The 18,473-nt window shown below is 33.8% G+C and overlaps 1 protein-coding gene across 1 annotated transcript; it reads left to right on the forward strand.

Annotated features, from left to right (window-relative positions):
- Positions 1-1,291: 1,291 nt before the first annotated feature.
- Positions 1,292-3,346, forward strand: LOC133174612 (uncharacterized). Its single transcript, XM_061309712.1, has one exon. It carries the CDS (start codon positions 1,292-1,294, stop codon positions 3,344-3,346), a length of 2,055 nt encoding a protein of 684 aa, XP_061165696.1.
- Positions 3,347-18,473: the final 15,127 nt, after the last annotated feature.

Below are 18,473 nucleotides of genomic sequence, written 5' to 3' on the forward strand. Positions count from 1 at the left end.
ATAGTCTCACTGAATAGCCTTGTTACACAAGTAGAAATAAAATTATAATTCGCATTAGTTTACTTCGCATTAGTTGTCGTGTGAACGCAATTTAATTCGCATTAGTTTAATTCGCATCATTTTACTTCGCATTAATTTACTACGAATTAAACTCTCCGTGTGAATAGGGCACTATATTTGACTTTGATACGATATTGCAAGGAACTCCAAGTATTTTGGGAAATACTTTTATACTTTTGTAAATTTATTTATAATTCCCTAAAACTTAATTCTCCCATTTGAGAATATTTTATTCCCATATCTATTTAGGATAGAAATATTTCTACGGGAGCAAGAAATAGGGATGATCATTCAAAGAGATTGTGCAAATTAAATACAACAAGCAATAATAATTTTTTTTTTACATTTTAATCCTGACTTAGAGTTATTTTGTCCAATATACAGAATTGGGAGACCCACAAGTTGCATAAGGGAGAAAACTCCTGAACGGCAACACATTCATGCAATGAATTGTTTATTATACCGAAACAAGGAAAAATTTTTAAATAAACATAAACTTTCAAATTCGGCACCACTCTCAAATTCACCTTCATTTTTCACGTAAAGTTACTGAAACCCTTTGACACAACACACTCCAATGAAACAATCAGCAATTTTGTGACGTGAGCCAGGCTATTGTGACGTCAAGTACTCTCAGGAGTTTTCGTTCAATGAACGGTAACATTTGCGGGAAAAATGCACTGGTTTTCCGAAGAGGTGGAATATGATGAAAAGCATGCTGATGACAGGGAAATATGAAGTTTTACGGAGCTGTCACGTGATAATCTAGAACCAATCAGATAATGCATTGTATAGAATAATTATAATGAGATATAATAATATCGATTATGTATATGTTGCCGAAGATCATTGTAATAAAAAAGTTTAACGACATTTAAAAAAAACAATAAAAGATTCTATTATCTATTCTAAGAATTTTTTTCTTATACCTTATATCATTACAATTTTCTAAATCTTTAAAATATAAATCTAAATTATTTATTAAATTTCTGTTAATTAAACATTCATAAAAAAAACTTAATTTCCTTCTGAATCAGTAAGAAATATAAAGAAAACAATACAGCTTATTTTATTAACTTACTTTTGGTGTAGAACTTTTGAAGAACTCCGTGTATTTTTTTATTTTCAGACAAAACAAGATTTTCAAATTTTAAAAAGAATAACCGACTGTTCTATATATTTTCGTTTTGACTGAATGAACAGTCATTAATTTTTCTACACAATTTCCAGGATGGACCACATTCCTCGTCTATCTGAGATCCTGTATATTGGTCTATGTCGTAAGATAGGGACACCAACAGAAGTGACTATTAGAAGGAATGTCTGGGACATGTTATACATACTAGATCAAAATAGACATACTTATAAGCACGAATGTATAGGAAGAAGCATTCTCAGCGGTAGTCAGAGGGAGGGATTCAGGTTTGATACATCTGACCAGGATTACATGATGTGGTGTTGTGGATGGAAAGTGATAAAAGACATCTCTCAGTCAAGGGCTTACAATTCATCACTTTGTGATATTATTCTCATGGAGGACACTAATACACCACCTGGCTTTGTTAGACTACAGCTTCTAACAGTGCCAAGGGGTAAATATTTTACAACAGCAATCATTCCTTTCAATGACAGAATTTATATATCAAGTTTTTTATGGAGACAGGTATTCGCTGATGAAATACGTTTCGAAAATGTTACTGAACATGGTCCTTGTTCTAGGTATTACATTGGAGATACTGAAGTTGATAGAGTGTTTTGTTTTGCCAGCAAATATTGGCCAAGTATTACAGAACACTGGATTAAAAGATGCGTTAAACAAATGTGGCCTCCAGCAGCTGTGCTTAAAGATATTTTAAATAACGATATTCACTGTGTGCCTATTGGTAGTAAATGTAATTCTAGTGAAAATGATTTAGAGTGGAGATTGTCCTTTTCTCTTGCCGAACAAAAACTAGTGTTTAACATGAATCATACTCAATTTTTATGTTATGGACTTCTCAAAATATTTCTCAAAGAAGTAATCAATAACAATGTAGAGGAACCATTGCTCTGTTCTTACTTCATGAAGACTACAATGTTCTGGTTAATACAAGTTGGACATTTGAACTGGCGTCCTAACAATCTACTGGAATGCTTTTGGATGTGTTTTAAATATCTCATTCTCTGTGTGTATCGTTGTAAATTTGCCAATTTTTTTATTCCACAGAACAATATGTTTTCATACAAGATTGTCGGAGTAGCACGCGAATCCCTGTTAGAACAACTAAATCAGTATTACAGAATAGGCGTGGCCTGTCTCCTACATAGCCCAACACTCAGGTCAATCCTTGTGCCAGCCCTCAGCCGTCCGTCATTAGTGATCCCCTCTAATAGAGGACATATTCAAGACATTGTAGATATAGATAAAAGTATCATGAATGAAATATTGGATAAATTGGTTATTAAGGAGGGATATTCCTTTACGTATTTAAAATCTGTAGACATGTTACAACACTCGATAATATCTCCATACATGTCTTTGACATTACAGTACTGCAAAGCTAATTATCTTGTTAACACTGCCTTCACGGCTGCATATAGTTCTTTTTATTTGAAAAACAAATACGTTAAATATTTGGATAAAATGCTTTGTAACATGTTGAAATTGTCGTCACGGATAGGAAGTATTTCACATTCTCTTTACTTAGCTTTGTATTACTATAGGACAGGGAGATATTATAAAGCACTTAACATAACTAACTTGACAAAACAAAGACTATCAAAGCCCTATATTTTGTATAAAGGTATTGTAGACAGATACAGATACAGTGAAGATGTAAGTAGTTTATCTTTGTCTAAAAAAATGAACTTCGCCTGGGTAGCTGAGTTGACACTTTATCATAGGATACGCTACATTGAAGAGTTAACATTAGAACAACAAATGGACAAATTAATGAGTGGTAGTGGTTTTAAAGGGTCGTTTTATTCACCATTTGTTATAGTACATATGCTCTCTGTTTTATCGAACTACCGACTTGGTAACAGATTTCGGTATCTGCAATCACTTCAAGACCTCCGCACACTGCTTCTTTATGATGATGGAAGATATATATCACTATTCCAAAGAGACATGTCCTGGCAGATACTAGGAATCTGTCAGCAAGTTGTGGGAGACTTACAAGGGGCTTTGCAATCTTATCAGGAGTCGCTTAGACAGGAACCATTTCACAGAATACAGACAGCAACAAAAGCTAGAATTGACAATATACGACAACAATTGAGTGAAAATATATATGTACATGTATAAAATTGAGATACTGTAGACATCTCAGTTTTATTTACCTGGGACGTTCATAGAGAAAAAAAAACAAAGTGGGTCAAATCATCTGCATAATATATTGCATTAATAAATCAAATAAATGTATTTGGTTATGTTGATGAACTGCCAAGATCAAGTATGTCTTGTTGGATTGCACATATGTACGCTTCTTTCTGTTTCGGGGACTAGGGCATTATGTACATAACATTTTGTTCTCGTCTGATTTTTAAGAATTATATATTCTGTTATTATTGTATTTCATCTCCTTAACAATTATTAATGCTTTATAATTATTCAATCATATGATGAATATTATATAACAGCATTCATTTATTGCAGTGGAAATTTTGTATATTTTGAATTTTTTTAATACAAAATGTGTTCTTTCATGGATTTATTTCAAACGACTATAAAAGTATTCAAAACAAAAAAGATAGAAGAACAAGGCGTGCAGCTTCAAATGTATAAAAATCAAATTCAATTTGTAAACTAAGTAATTAGAGCAAAGTTCAAATTACAGAAAGGTGTGCAATTATGACAACCAAAACTTTTCTGCGGAAAAATTCTCCTGGCAAAAATTAATCTATGGTAAGTTACGAATTTTGCCTCATAAAAGTGTATTTTTAAGGTAGAGGTGGTCATTTCTCCATTTTTTGTTAAGCAAAAAATGTATATCTTTATACTAATTTGAAGATATACTGTCACCAAAATGGACTGAATATCCACTTATGTAGAAAGAATTGTGTTAAAGTATCAAGAAATGGTCATTTTTACCCTCTCTGGTGTGTGCATGCTTTAACATAGGCAAATAATTTTAACATTTGCGAGATTTGCAAATTTTGGAGATTTTACATAAAGAATACATTAATGTTTACTGAAATATTGTGTTACAAATGAGACTTAAGTTGTCGCTTTCTTATTTATCGAACTATAGATTTTTTTAAGCTTGTTTGCCCATCATCTGTATGTTTGTAATTCCTGCTTATTTAAAAAAAAATTTTTTTTAAATGAAATCAACAAGAGGAAGATTTATCTATTAAAAAATTGTAAACAGAAAATAGTCCAACAATAATTACATTTTCAGTGGCGGATCCAGGAATTTTGAAAGGGGGGGGGGCGACCAGTTTGGGGTCGGGGAAGGGGCCCACGGCCACACCCAAAAAATTGAATTATTAAATCTTATGTATATTTTGGGACGTAAAAGGGGGGCCCAGGCCCCCTCCAAATCTTTTTCGTACACTAAATGAATGAAAATTAAAATTATAAGGAATGAAATTAATGGCTACCCAATGTATACGGTATAAAGTGGTTTGGAACAGTTTCGCGGTTTATAGAGCGTAAACTGTCCCAACCCACTTTATACCGTATAAATTGGGTAGCTATTAAATTCATTCCTTAAATAAAATCATCAAATAAAGGCTTTTCCTCTCCTCTAAATCCCTTTATAACATTTTTCTGCTTCCTTCACAAAATTCGTGAAATGAAATGATCAGAAATTTTTTTCCCTGGGAAAAAATGCCTTAGAAAAATTTGTCATCGCGTTATACGGGTTTTCAAATCGTTGAAGAGGTTCGGTATGGAAGTTTGGTAATTTTTTTTCCCATAACCGAATTGAAGACATGTTAATTTGTGCAATTGCAAATTTAAGTTTGATTTCAACGTGTTTATCATAGCCTTCAAAAAGCAAGAATTTGGCGAAAATTAAAACTGAACTTTTCCCTATACAGTACTTTGCAGGGACCTTTTCTTAACAATTCAAACTCGGTCATCTACCGTAAAATCACATATTTTCGTATGGTCCAATTTTCGAGGTTTGAAGAAAACAATATTGGTTCGGGGGGATTTGATTTTGTGGAGGAGGAAATGTTGAGTAGTTATATATATGATTTTTTTTTTTACATTTCGACATGGATATGAATTCGTTGGTCTCTTCATATCTCGAAAACAACGAATATCAAACCCCCCACGAAAATTAGTGATTTCATAATGTTTATTTGAATAAAAACAAGATGTGTTTGTGAAACACTAATGCCCCCGTATGGCAACTTATGGCGAAGGTTAAAGTTTCTTGAACGCAAGTCAAACTCCAGGTCATGAAATCAAAAATGATGGTACGCAAAGAAAGGTCTTGTCTCGAGGAATATATCTGTGAAATATGAAAGTCCTAGTACAAAACGTTTGAAAGTTATGGCGAAGGTAAAAAAAAAAATTAAAGTAAGTAAAACGACAAGGTCAAGGTCAAATGGTGCCCAAGGGAAGTTCTTGTCACAAGTGATACACATGATCGTGAAATGTAAAGGTCCTAGAACCATACATACAAATGTTATGGCCAAAGTTAAAAAATTTTAAAAGTAGATCAAACTTCAAGGTCAATGCCAAAATTGTGGTATCCAAAGGAAGGTCTTATCACAAGGAATATACATGTGAAGTATGAAAGCTATAACACCAATTGTTAAAAATTTATGGCCAAGGTTAAAGTTTTTCAAAAGTAGGTCAAACTTCAAGGCCAAAGGGTCAGAGTTGTTGGTATTTAAGGGAAGGTCTTGTCACAAGGAATGCATTTGTGAAGTTGAAAGACCTAACACCAACTGTTCAAAAGTTATGGCCAAGAATAAAGTTTTTCAAAAGTAGGTCAAACTCCAAGGTCAAGGTCAAAGAATCAAACTTGTTGGTATCTAAAGGAAGAATCTTGTCACAAGGAATGCACATGTGAACTATGAATGGCCTAACACCAACTGTTTAAAAGTTATGGTCAATGTTAAAGTTTTTCAAAAGTAGGTCAAACTCCAGGGTCGAGACCAAAGGGTCAAAGATATTGGTATCCAAGGAAAGTCTTGTCACAATAAATACTCAGGTGAAGGATGAAAGCCCTTCCAACTGTTCAAAAGTTATGGTTAAGTTTTAAGTTTTGTCAAAAGTAGGTCAAACTCCAAGGTCAAAGGGTCAAGGGTCAAAGTTGCTGGTATCTAAAGGAAGGTCTTATCACAAGGAATAAAAAAGTGAAGTTTAAAAACCCAAGCACCAACTGTTCAAAAGTTATGGCCAGGTTAAAGTCTCATAAAAATTTGCAAAAGTGGGTCAAAAGGTCAAATTTGATGTTGGTATCCAAGGGAAGTTCTTGTCACCAGGAATACACTTGTAAACTATGAAAATCCTAGCACTAACTGTTTCAAAGTTATGGCCAAGGTTAACGTTTTACAAAATTAAAGTAGTTCAAACTCTAAGGTCAAGGTCAAATATGATGATGATATCCAAAGGAAGGTCTTGTCACAAGGAATACACATGTGAAGTATCAAGCCCTAGCTCCAACTGTTCAAAAGTTATGGCCAAGGTTAAAGTTTTTTCAAATGTAGGTCAAACTCCAAGGTCAAGGTTAAAGGGTCAAAGTTGTTGGTGTCCGAAGAAAGGTCTTGTCACAAGGAATACACAGCTGAAGTATGAAAGCCCCATCACTAACTGTTCAAAAGTTATCGTCAGTTTTAGTGTTGGGCAAAATTTTGCAAAACTGGGTCAAACTCCAAGGTCAATAGGTCAAATATGATGGGACCCAAAGAAAGGTCTTGTCAGAAGGAATACACATATGAAATATGAAAGCCAGAGCTACAATCAATCAAATGTTATGGGCAAGGTTAAAGTTTATGCGGACAATTAGACAGCTAAACAGACAGACAGGGCAAAAACTATATACCCCCGAATCTTCGATACGGGGGCATAAAAATAGCATAACCTTGTTACATGAACATTTATCATCATAAAAACTTTTTATTTGAAATGAAATATGATGATAACGAACAGTTCTCAAGTTTAAAAATCCACTGGATTAATACAGATTTGGAGCAGAGCAAACACGGACTTCTAAAACATCAGAAATGTACGAAAGCCCAGAAGGCTCATTCGAGATTCGAGTTTCGAAATACGAGATTCGAAATTCGAGTTTCGAGATTCAAGATTCAAGATTCAAACTAACCAATCAAAAGGGGGTTTAAGATTCAATTACTCCCCTTTGCTAAGTTTTGACCTTCTAGAAATCATTGAATATATTCAAACCGAAGAGGTCATTTGATTATATTACAATGCAAGAAAGAGTGTTATATATATCAGAACGAAATTAGAAAAAAATATTGGGTTTTTGGTCTGCAAAATATGCTTAAATTTATTATAACTTCTTAAATATTATAATAGATTTATATCAAGAATATATATACCGTATTATCTACTTTGTTTACAGGTTTGGTGTCAAAATAATAAATATTGTTAATCGGATTCAAAGAGCAAAGGGGGGGGGGCGTATTGTAGTCGATGAGAATTATTAGTGTGCAATAAAAGAAGTGACTAGTGATTATTAAATAATAAATAGTAATACGGGTTTCAAAGTGGATATACATGTAGTTTGTGATAAGGTATTAGAAAGTGACCAGTGACCAAGTTTGTGAAACCAAGAGACAGCCCCTTAAGTACGGATGGCTGAAATATACATGCTTAATAAAAGTAATGATTTCTCTTTGTTCAGGCCCGTAGGAAATAATTTTAAAAAATCACTGTAAAGCCCCCCTCCAAAAAAGTAACAGGGGGTTATCACGGTTATTAGACGTTATTTTTGAATGGACACAAACATAAAGTTGCTATGTTTTCTATAGTATATCATAACGGTAAAAAATATAAGGGGAATGTGTGAGTGTGGAGGGGGGGGGAGGTAGAGACACGTGCCCAGGGTCCTATGGCTATGTTGTTTATTTTATTACAACGGTAGACAAATGTTCGGTTATCAACATTCAGTGTCAATCTTGCAATGCATGGGTAAAATAATTATATATTATAAACCGCTCGGGTCTCGCAAGATACATAACCAATCAATACACAAGTTTCAATACATGATGTAATGGCCGAAAAAAGACAAAAAAAGAAATAAAAGTATTTGATAATGATAAAAAATTAATTATTTTAAAAAAACAATGGACCCTCTATACACCTTTAGGACTTTGAAAAATCGTATAGCCTAAAGCAGTACGTATTAAAATTACTTAGTTCATGTATGCCGTTTATTGTACACAGGAAATCTTAAAGACATCGTAGTACTGATAAAGAAAAATCGCGTTCGCTATCCCAATGGTGTATATTCCATATAGGCGAAAAGGCTGTTGCCTATACATCATTTTCTTGATGTAAAAAAATATTTATTTATACATGTATTTGGTTGAAAAATGGGGTAAAGTTGATCATAGCTGGTTAAATCTAAAATTGAAATGTTACCTTGAAGTCGATATATCAGACTATTAAAAAATGATAGCAACAGGAGTCTACGATTAAGACAGGGAATAGAAATTAGGAAATATGTTTGGGTTAGTAGGAAGTCAAACATAAAACAATTTAAAAATTATATTTAGATTATTCAGTAAAAAAGTTTCCATAATTTCCAAGTTCTGTGTAAGGATATTAAAATTTCTCAATTTTATTAAGAGTGGAGATTTTAATTTCTGCATCATAAAAATATGTTTAAGTGATTTATAATTATATTCACTTGAAAAATGACAATGATAGATGTCTCCAAGATCGCAGAAAGTGGTCCTCCGCCCCCCCCCCCCCTCCTCTACTGAGAGGGGGCGACTCCGTCTTTGCCTTTCCGCAAATCGGCAATGATGCGCTTTAGGTGAAATCTGTGACTTCACATTAGCCTACACATTAGCAGAAGGGAATATACACCAATGTTTCCCAATACATAAAAAAATAAGTTTTTAATTACTTATCTTGGTCTAAGGCTATGAATACTTGAATTAATTAAAAATTATTATACATGTACAATACAGACTGGAATTTATTTTATTATCAAATAGTAGATCAGTCTACTTGCACAAATGAACCCTTAAGAGTAATGAAATGTATCCTTAATTAAATTACTGTGCAAAAAAGACGGTCCTTAGTATTTCTTATAAATAATAATTTTCTCCCTCATCCATGTGCTAACTAAATAATTTATCGACCTACTAATTTCGCAATTCAACTATAAGACCATATAATATTCTATAGATGTATCTATTTTTTGTTTAATGAGGAAAATAAGCTTTTATTTTTTTTTTAAAAAACGTTACCCAAAATTCATTTTTATTTTGTTTTGATACATATAACATTTTTTCTTGAATTATTATTTAAGCAGATGACCCATTTGTTATAAATATATTCAGTGATTTCTTGATAGTAAAAACTTAATAAAGGGAAGTAATCAATTATTGAATCCGCCTTTTGATTGGTTAATTTGGATCTTGAATCTCGAAACTCGAATTTCGAATCTCGTATTTCGAAACTCGAATCTCGAATGAGCCTTCTGGGCTTTCGTAGAAATGGGATCAGCATTAGATCACCGCAAGTCAATTTCTTCAGGAAATCGATTTTTAAGTGTCTTGATATTACCTCAATGTAATTATTATTTAATTGACAGAGCTTGTATTTTCAAGTTGACAAAGAGTAGTTATTGCTAAAGAAAATTTTAGTTTTTTTTCCCTAAGTGAAGCTGTTTGTAGTCAAATCTGGTGTTTCATGCCTTATTTGCAAAGATTATATATCTACACTTAATATAAAAATATCTTTTTATTAGGTTATGTTACTCTTCCTTTTTATGCTTCATTAGATTGAATCATTATATTTGGCGGTCACTAATTATTTGTGTTGGGCCCGCCAGATATTTATTTGGCGGTTGCCACATAATTAACTGGTGCCCCCCCCCCCCCGATAAATATTTTTTCTCACCTGGCATCTACTGGCTTCCGTAAATGAAAAATCTATGCCTAACTACATGACATTTGATTAGAAATAAAACCAAGAGTCTGTGTAACGGTTAGTCAAGCGCACGTACATGTTTTTGATAACCCAATTCTATCAGGCGGCCGCTAGATATCCCCAAGTAAGCCACATTAATTGAACGTATCTGGAGGCTGCCAGATATTTATGTGGTACCCGACAGATAAAATATTTCTTTTATTTGGCACCTGCCTGTTTACGTAAGTCGTATTCTCATTGGCTATTGAAAATGTTAATTAGTAAAATAGTAAAAATATACTACAATGTATGTAGGTAAGTGATTTTTTGAATAAAATATTTATTGTTGGTCAGTCATGGTGTGTATATAGCGAAATAATGAAAACTTTGTTATAAATTAGCTATAAGAAATCTATATTACTTTAGCCTGAAAAAAAAGCACCAAAATCTCTTGTTACGGGGGATCTTTTATCAATAATTTCCGTTTTTTAAATGATGTCTATAGTGAAATGATTAAAATTTTACCAAAACTATATATTACTATGTATGTTTCAGTCGCCTGCGTGTCGCAGTGGTTAGAGTCGCGAAGTAAGGAGAGGTCCTTGCGTCGCGGGTTCGATTCCCACTGCAGGACGTGGAGACCGAATGAAACCATATTTAAACTGAGATTCCGTGACGCAGTAGGTGCTGACACAAAAAAGATCCATCACTGCTCAAAGGCCGTAAGGCCGAGTACAGGCCTAAATTTGCATGAGTGAAAAATTCTCGAAGGGACATTAAACAAACAAACAAACAAACGCATATTTGTAAAAAGCTCTCTTTGATTCTTCAAATTTTTCTGGTGTCAAGTTGTAATAATGGGCAAAGTTTCATCAAAATCGGTGACCATGCGTGGCAAAGAAGTTTAAGTGGTTACAGAGAATCGCTATTAACACACGACGCATGACAGACGAAGGACGACGACGGACGAAAACAGATAGCAATAGGTCACCTGAGTGACTCAGGTGACCTAAAAATCTGACAAGTCGACATAATTATCTGACAAGACAACAACAGTATCTGACAAGTCGACAATTGTACACCATTGTATGGTGTACAATATTCCATAGTACACTTTACAATCATGGAATACCGAATTACGAATCGGTTAACGTTGAACTCCCGACCGATATATCGGTTAATTCTATCAAAAATTCTATTTTATCTTGTAGACTCTATTGAAATAAACAAGAAGACTAAAAAAGTGTTAGTATATATTTTATTTCAATTTTAACAGACAAAAAAATAATGATTTAAGGATAATCAGAACTCAGTGGGTGCTAAATGCTTAATTTACAATATAATTTGATAGGTAACTGCAAATGATAGAAGTGGTAAGATACACATTATAATCAGTTCACAGTTAACATCTCACAAACTGGCCGATTACCACTCGACGTCAATTCGAAGAACCTTAATTATCTCCGAGTCAGCTTTAATAGATGTGTGAACATGCTAACATTTCAGAAATTTAAATAATTTTAATTGAATATAGGAAATAATGCTTAAATTCCCCCCCCCCTTTTTTTTAGGTCACTTTAGTCACTCAGGTGACCTATTGCTATCTGACCTATAGCTGCTGGTATAAGGTAGGGGCTCTTGATAATATAGTGAAAATGCATTAATTCTATTAAATAATCATGTCTGTTAGTGTTAAGCAGATAAACAAAGTGATTACTAACGATGAGCAAACTTCTGGTCCCAGGGTGAGAGGCTCTGGTGATTCTTGGTGGGGAGGGGGTTCTATTGATAATATAGTGAATATGGTGAATCTGTAGTAAAAATGCATTATTTCTTTAAAAATCTTCTTTGCACTTGGGCATATCAGAGGCGAAAAGAGTAAAAGTTTTCATAAGGAAGGGTATTTTTACCAGATTTTTTTAACATCTGGACCATTTGATCAAGGGTTCTGGTCCTGGTCAGGGCTCTATCAATTTGTATTCAACTGAGAGGAGTTATTCCCCTTTGCCATTTACTTTTGATAATTAATCACTGTAGATAATGTACTTGAAAGGTTAATAGAATAAGAGAATTATGCAAGCTTTTTTATTGTATAATACAAAAAGTACTTTTATAGTTAAAATGATCAGGTAGACTTATAAGTAATAGATAAATAAAATTGAGACAAAATAACTTGTCTTATTAAATGTTCATCAAAGACCAAGAGAGGCCTATGTAAGAGATTTCAACAAGGAATTAAAATAGTACAGAAGCACTGATAGTTTGTTAATATACTGTATGGTGAGAGTGATAAATGGGGAAGAGATTAGAACCTAATTTATGAACTGTTAATGAATACTAGACTAATTATTTTGTTGATCTTGATCACCCTATTTTTTTCTTGCTTTTGGGCAACAAAGGTTCACCTTTCATTTCATTTTATACTCTATGGATTCTCTTAATTGTTATATTATACTCAGGTGACCGTTAAGGCCCTTGGGCCTCTTGTTTTTTGTTTTGTTTTTTTTTACAAACCGATCACAGATTTTCTGGCCGATTAACATCGTTCCGACCGAGTAACGGGTTAAACGGTAACAAATTGTCATTCCATATATATACATGTAGGATTGTGGTCAACTTCTAACTCTTTGGGAAAAAGTTAAGTGTACCATTTGTAGCTTTTTAGATTTTCCCCTTACTTTTAAGCTCACCTGAGCCGAATACTCAAGTGAGTTTTTCTGATCGAAGAGTGTCCGTCGTCCGTCTTAATGTGTCGCTATATCGACATTTTCGAATTCATATCGAGAAATATTGAGCTATTTTCAACCAAACTTTCCACAAAGCATTCTTTGTTGAAGGGGATTTAATTTTGCTCACAGGAAGTGTCACGCTCACTTTCAGGGGAGATTATTAAGAAATAGTGAAAATTTAATGGCATCATTTCATTTTTTTTCTTCTCAATAACCACTGGGCCAAAAAAATGAAACATATGTGAAAGCCTCATTACATAGTGTAGATTCAAGTTGTTCAAATCATGACACCTGGGGCTAGGGTGGGGCCACAATGGGTCATGAAAGTTCAACATAGGAATATATAGGAAAAATCTTTTTAAATTCTTTTGTCAAGAAAAGCAAAGACATAATTAGTAATATTTAAAAGGAAGCATCCTCAGGTACATTGTAGTGTAGATTCAAGATTGTTCAAATCATGGCACATGGGGCTAGGGTGGGGCCATGTTAAGTGATCTAAGTTTTACATAGGAATATACAGGAAAAATCCTTAAATATCTTCTCCTCAAGAACAAGAAATAAAGGAATGATTGGTCATATTAATATTTAAGCATCATCAGGTAGTTTAGATTCAAGCTTCTTCAAATGATGACACCTGGGGGTAGGACGGGGCCACAATAAAAGATCAATGTTTTACATGAAATATATAAGAGAAATTTATAAGAAATCTTTTAAAGCCATGATTAGTCATATAAATATGGAAATATTTTCAGTTAGTGTAGATTTGTTCAGACCTCATTACCCTCTCCATTTGGGTTTTGGTCTTTTAGATTTAAACTTTTCAATGCTAAATTGATTTCTGCTTTTCACTAACCAAATAACTCAGGTAAGCGATTTGGCCCACGGGCCTCTTGTTTGTATATTGCGTCAATAAACTTCGGGCTCAATGTTTGATGATTTGGAATTTGAATTTGTGAGATCTGCCACTCAAATCTTAAACATCAGGTTCAGGAATATTGAGGACTATAATTTTCACGTACAGTTAGATTCTAGCCATCAGATTACATCAGTCAATTTAAAAAGAACGTGCACAGAACGATTTCTGGAAAAAGATGAAGTTATTACAAAATGAAGTCAACTAGATTTATGCCCCCCACCCCACCCCAACGCACACCCCATAACGTCTTACGTTATTGATTATAGAATTAACAAATCATTATAATATGTTCTGAAGTACATATAAGTAAGTAATAAGTATAATATGTCCTTATTCATATTTTACACTTTGCGTTTTCTATCTTATAAGTAAATCACTATACGCCCCTCATGCTACCCCATCCCAATCCTCGAGACTTGGTAGTTATGTGAATTATTATAGTAATGTTTTGAAATGGGCATTTTTGGAATGGAATTTTTGGTTAAAATTTGAACAAAATGCACTGACTTCACTTATTGATAATGATTTTCTTTATCTGAAATGTAATGATTGACAAAAGTATTGAAATTAATTACTTGTTACACACTATTTGATTGAATGATACAGATAAATATACGTTATAAATCTTTTTAAGAAATGAAGATAATTTTTACTACGCAACTAATAAAACTGCACATGATGCGCTAAAGTAAGGCATTGGCACTTAATATAAGTAGAAATAAACTGGAAAATAATTAGACTTGTTTAATCTTTTGATTATATTTCGCAACGATTTTGAGAGCATGCATGACGTAAGAAAATTCTTGGAGGAAATGGCCCAGAAGTTGGACACTGTGCATTTTTTGAATACGATCATGTTAAATTTAATACCTGTAATCACGTATAAGAAAAAATATGCGTTTATGAAGTTTTATAAGCGTTGTCGAGTTGAAATATTATATATCAAAGGAACATCTTGTATTGAATAATACACGGTATTGAATAATACATGTGTCGATTTAAATAAAAAAAAAATATTGGATATGATCTACTAATAAGTTCCCCCCCCCTTTTTTTTTATAATTGCAGGATTTGCCTTAAATTTGGAATCTTCACTTTAAATGACCCATACAACCCAAATTTTTAATTACGTACATTTAATGAACATCAAATGGATAGGTCTTCAAGGCAATTTGTTTTTTTTTTCTTCTGAATTTATTTTAAAATAGAAAGTTGCAGGAATATTCAAAGAACTGCGAACAAAAATATTGTTCTGCCGCCTATCCCCAAATCAATTTTCAGAAGTTAACATATGTAAATGATTTTTCATACTTACGTAAATATTTATATGAATTTATAAAAATCTCAATTTATTTCGGCATTTAATAGAGAAAGAAGTCTATGATAATAGTAAAACTTTATCCACAATAGAAATCCATTGAAATTAAAAGGAAAATATTTTGAAAGGACATTTCCCCTTTCCTAAAAATACCAAATTCTTTGTTGTTTCACGGGGGAACATATATTTATAGCGTTCACGTTATCACAAATTTCAATGAAGTTTACATCTAAAAATGGTGTTTTATCAACCTTATACGTCTGATCTTACATGAGTTAAACATAACACACGGAAAGATTAAAAGGACATATATCCATATCCATTAGTATTTAAAAGCCCGGTGATGCTTTAGAGCCCCAATGGATATCATTGTTTACCCCCCCCCCCCCCGATTAAAAAAACCTCTAAAAAGCCCTGTCGTTAAGGTTGATAAACTATTTGGCACTGGTATTATATCTATTGATCAATTACTATTAATTTTTTTTCTTTGCATTGAAAAGTTTTTTCAGGACATAATTGTCATTAAAGGTGCTTGGACACAGATTTGAAGGTAATATTTTCTCAATTTTTCTGTATATTTTCATGACTTATATGTTGCTATAGCATTTCATACTAAAATATGATAAAAATCTTATTTTATCTCGAAGTTATTAAAATTTGGAAATTCTGGACGCGTTGGATTAACACAACCTTGCGCTTTCACATATTTTAATTTTATTCTTAATACTGAAGAAAAATGGCAATTTTGTTGTGTATTAATGAAAAATATTAAAACTATAACACAGAAAATTCAGAGTAGAAATGTTCGAAAGCAAAACCCACTCACAGTATTGTAAGTCCGTGCTCAGTGGTGTGTGCAGAGTTTAACAATTGAACACACCCGGTGAATCGTAAACATTAACAATAACAGAGCTCGTGCCCTGTTTACAAAAACAGTTTACGTTTCACGGGTGTGTTCAATTTGTTAAAGTCTGTACACATCGCAGAGCACGGACTGACAATACTGCTGAGTTGGTTTTGCTTTCGAACATTTCTACTCTGAATTTTCTGGATTATAGATGTAATATTTTGCATTTATACATAACAAAATCGCTTCTTTTCTTAAATATTGAAGATAAAGTTAAAATTTGTGTAAGTGCAAAGATGTGTTAACCAAACGCGTCCCGGAATTCGTAGTTCCAATAATTTCCAGATAAAATCAGTTTTTAATTATATTTTCGTGTGAAATGCTATTGCAATATATAAGTCTTGATAATATACAGAAAATTTGAGAAAATATTAAGTTCAAATCTGTGTCTAAGCACCTTTAATATTAATTTAAATAGGTGTAAAGTATAGGCGAAAATCGAGGGTTAGCGTGCATAGTTCTTTCGGTTGAGACGGGGTCAGAGGAGTTCATTCATTGACCACGCAGATAGTGCTACTCAAAAATGAAGTCTCTGTTTTCTATCATTGTCTTTGTCTGTGCAATATTTCTTTGTAGACGAAAGAAAATACGTCTGCAAAAATTTACAGGTTCATGAAGCGTAATTAGAAGGATGTAAGGAGGCTGTTTATAATGCCCACGTGTATATTGATTTCAGTCTTTCCGAACCCGATCTTTATTCAAAAACTAAAACAAAGAAGGTATTATACGGGATTTTTCCAATTTTGACCGGGCTAGCTAAATGGGTTACCGCTCTTGTTAACTCAATTCTTTTTGAGCGTCAAGGGGTCTCTCCCAGACCCCTCTCCTGTAAAAAGATGAAGGTCAAAATATGGGATCCAGGGTGTAAACCAGCCCCTAGAACTATGTACTCTTATAACTGTATGAAATGGGATTTTTCAAAGTTTGACCGGGCTAGCTAAATGGGTTACCGCTCTTGTAAAGTCAATTCCTTTTGACGGTCAAGGGATCTCTTCCAGACCCCTCTTCTGTATAAAGATGAAGGTCAAAATATGGGATCCAGGGTGTACGCCAGCCCCTAGAACTATGTACTCTTATAACTGTATGATACGGGATTTTTCCAATTTTGACCGGGCTAGCTAAATGAGTTACCGCTCTTGTAAACTCAATTCCTTTTGAGAGTCAAGGGGTCCCTCCCAGAACTCTCTTCTGTAAAAAAGATGAAGGTCAAAATATGGAATCCAGGGTGTACGCCAGCCCCTAGAACTATGTACTCTTATAACTGTATGATACGGGATTTTTCCAATTTTGACCGGGCTAGCTAAATGGGCTACCGCCCTTGTAAACTCAATTCCTTTTGAGTGTCAAGGGGTCTCTCCCAGACCCCTCTCCTGTAAAAAGATGAAGGTCAAAATATGGGATCCAGGGTGTAAGCCAGCTCCTGGTTGAAGGTTTACCTCTTCTATCCATTGTCATCATTTTGGTCAGGCTAGCTACTTTGGTTTGGGGTCCTAACTCTTCCTTTTTAAGTGATGTCTTTGATTTGCTTCTTTAACATGTATTATAATGAGTTATTCAATTTTTTGAAAAAAAAATTATTAGGACATTTACGGTAATTTGAAAAGGGAACTGGTAGCAGCATCCGGTTCGCCATTCGAATAGTCAATAGGGAATAGGGAATAACCTTCTGACTTCTGATTGCCGGTGTAAAGATGAATAATGACCCCCATAGAATAATGACCGGGGGGTCATTGTTTGTCGTTGAAAAATGACCCCCTAGCCGTAGAAAAAAATCATTTTTTGTAGAAAAAGAGCCCTAGGGGTCATTTTTTGATACGTGTGTCCTATAAAAAATTGACCCCCCGTTGAAAGATGACACCTTTTCCAACAGAGTGATACAAAATTTATAACAGGTGATTGATGCCAAGGTTTGATTGATTTATTGATTGTATGTTGATTTACGTCCCATTCGAGAATTTTTCACTCATGTAGAGACGTCACCAAATACCGATGAAGGGCTTTAAATTTAGACCTTTATTCGGCACTCAGGGCTATTGAGCAGTGAGGATTCTTTATCGTGCCAACGCCTACCGTGACACGGGGCCTTGGTTTTTAAGGTCTCATCCGAAGGACTCGCAACTTTCACTTCAGAGTGCCGAGCGCTTGTCGAAGGAACAGTTGCTACCTATTTTTTATTGACTTAGGTCAGTCGCTCTACCGACTGAGCTATCGTGACGGCCACCAAGGTCTTCTTTATGCCCTTTTTGACCAACACTGGACAAACGCGCGATTAAAATGCAATAAAACAGCATTACAATTACATGCATATTCTATCTATTAAACCTATTGTGTTCTCAGCACATATTGAAAATCGCAAAATGGCTACTATTGGTTATAACTCTTAACGTAATCTCCCTTTATGAATGTCTTCCGTTCGTTTCATATTAGGATACTTGACTGATTATAGACATTCGTAGCTAAATTACGGACAAGCGGGATGTTCTGGCTTTTTAATG

This window comes from Saccostrea echinata, unplaced genomic scaffold, assembly GCF_033153115.1.
Source record: "Saccostrea echinata isolate AGI-Se365-2 ecotype Australia unplaced genomic scaffold, CSIRO_AGI_Sech_v1 ptg000058l, whole genome shotgun sequence".
Lineage (NCBI taxonomy): Eukaryota > Metazoa > Mollusca > Bivalvia > Ostreida > Ostreidae > Saccostrea > Saccostrea echinata.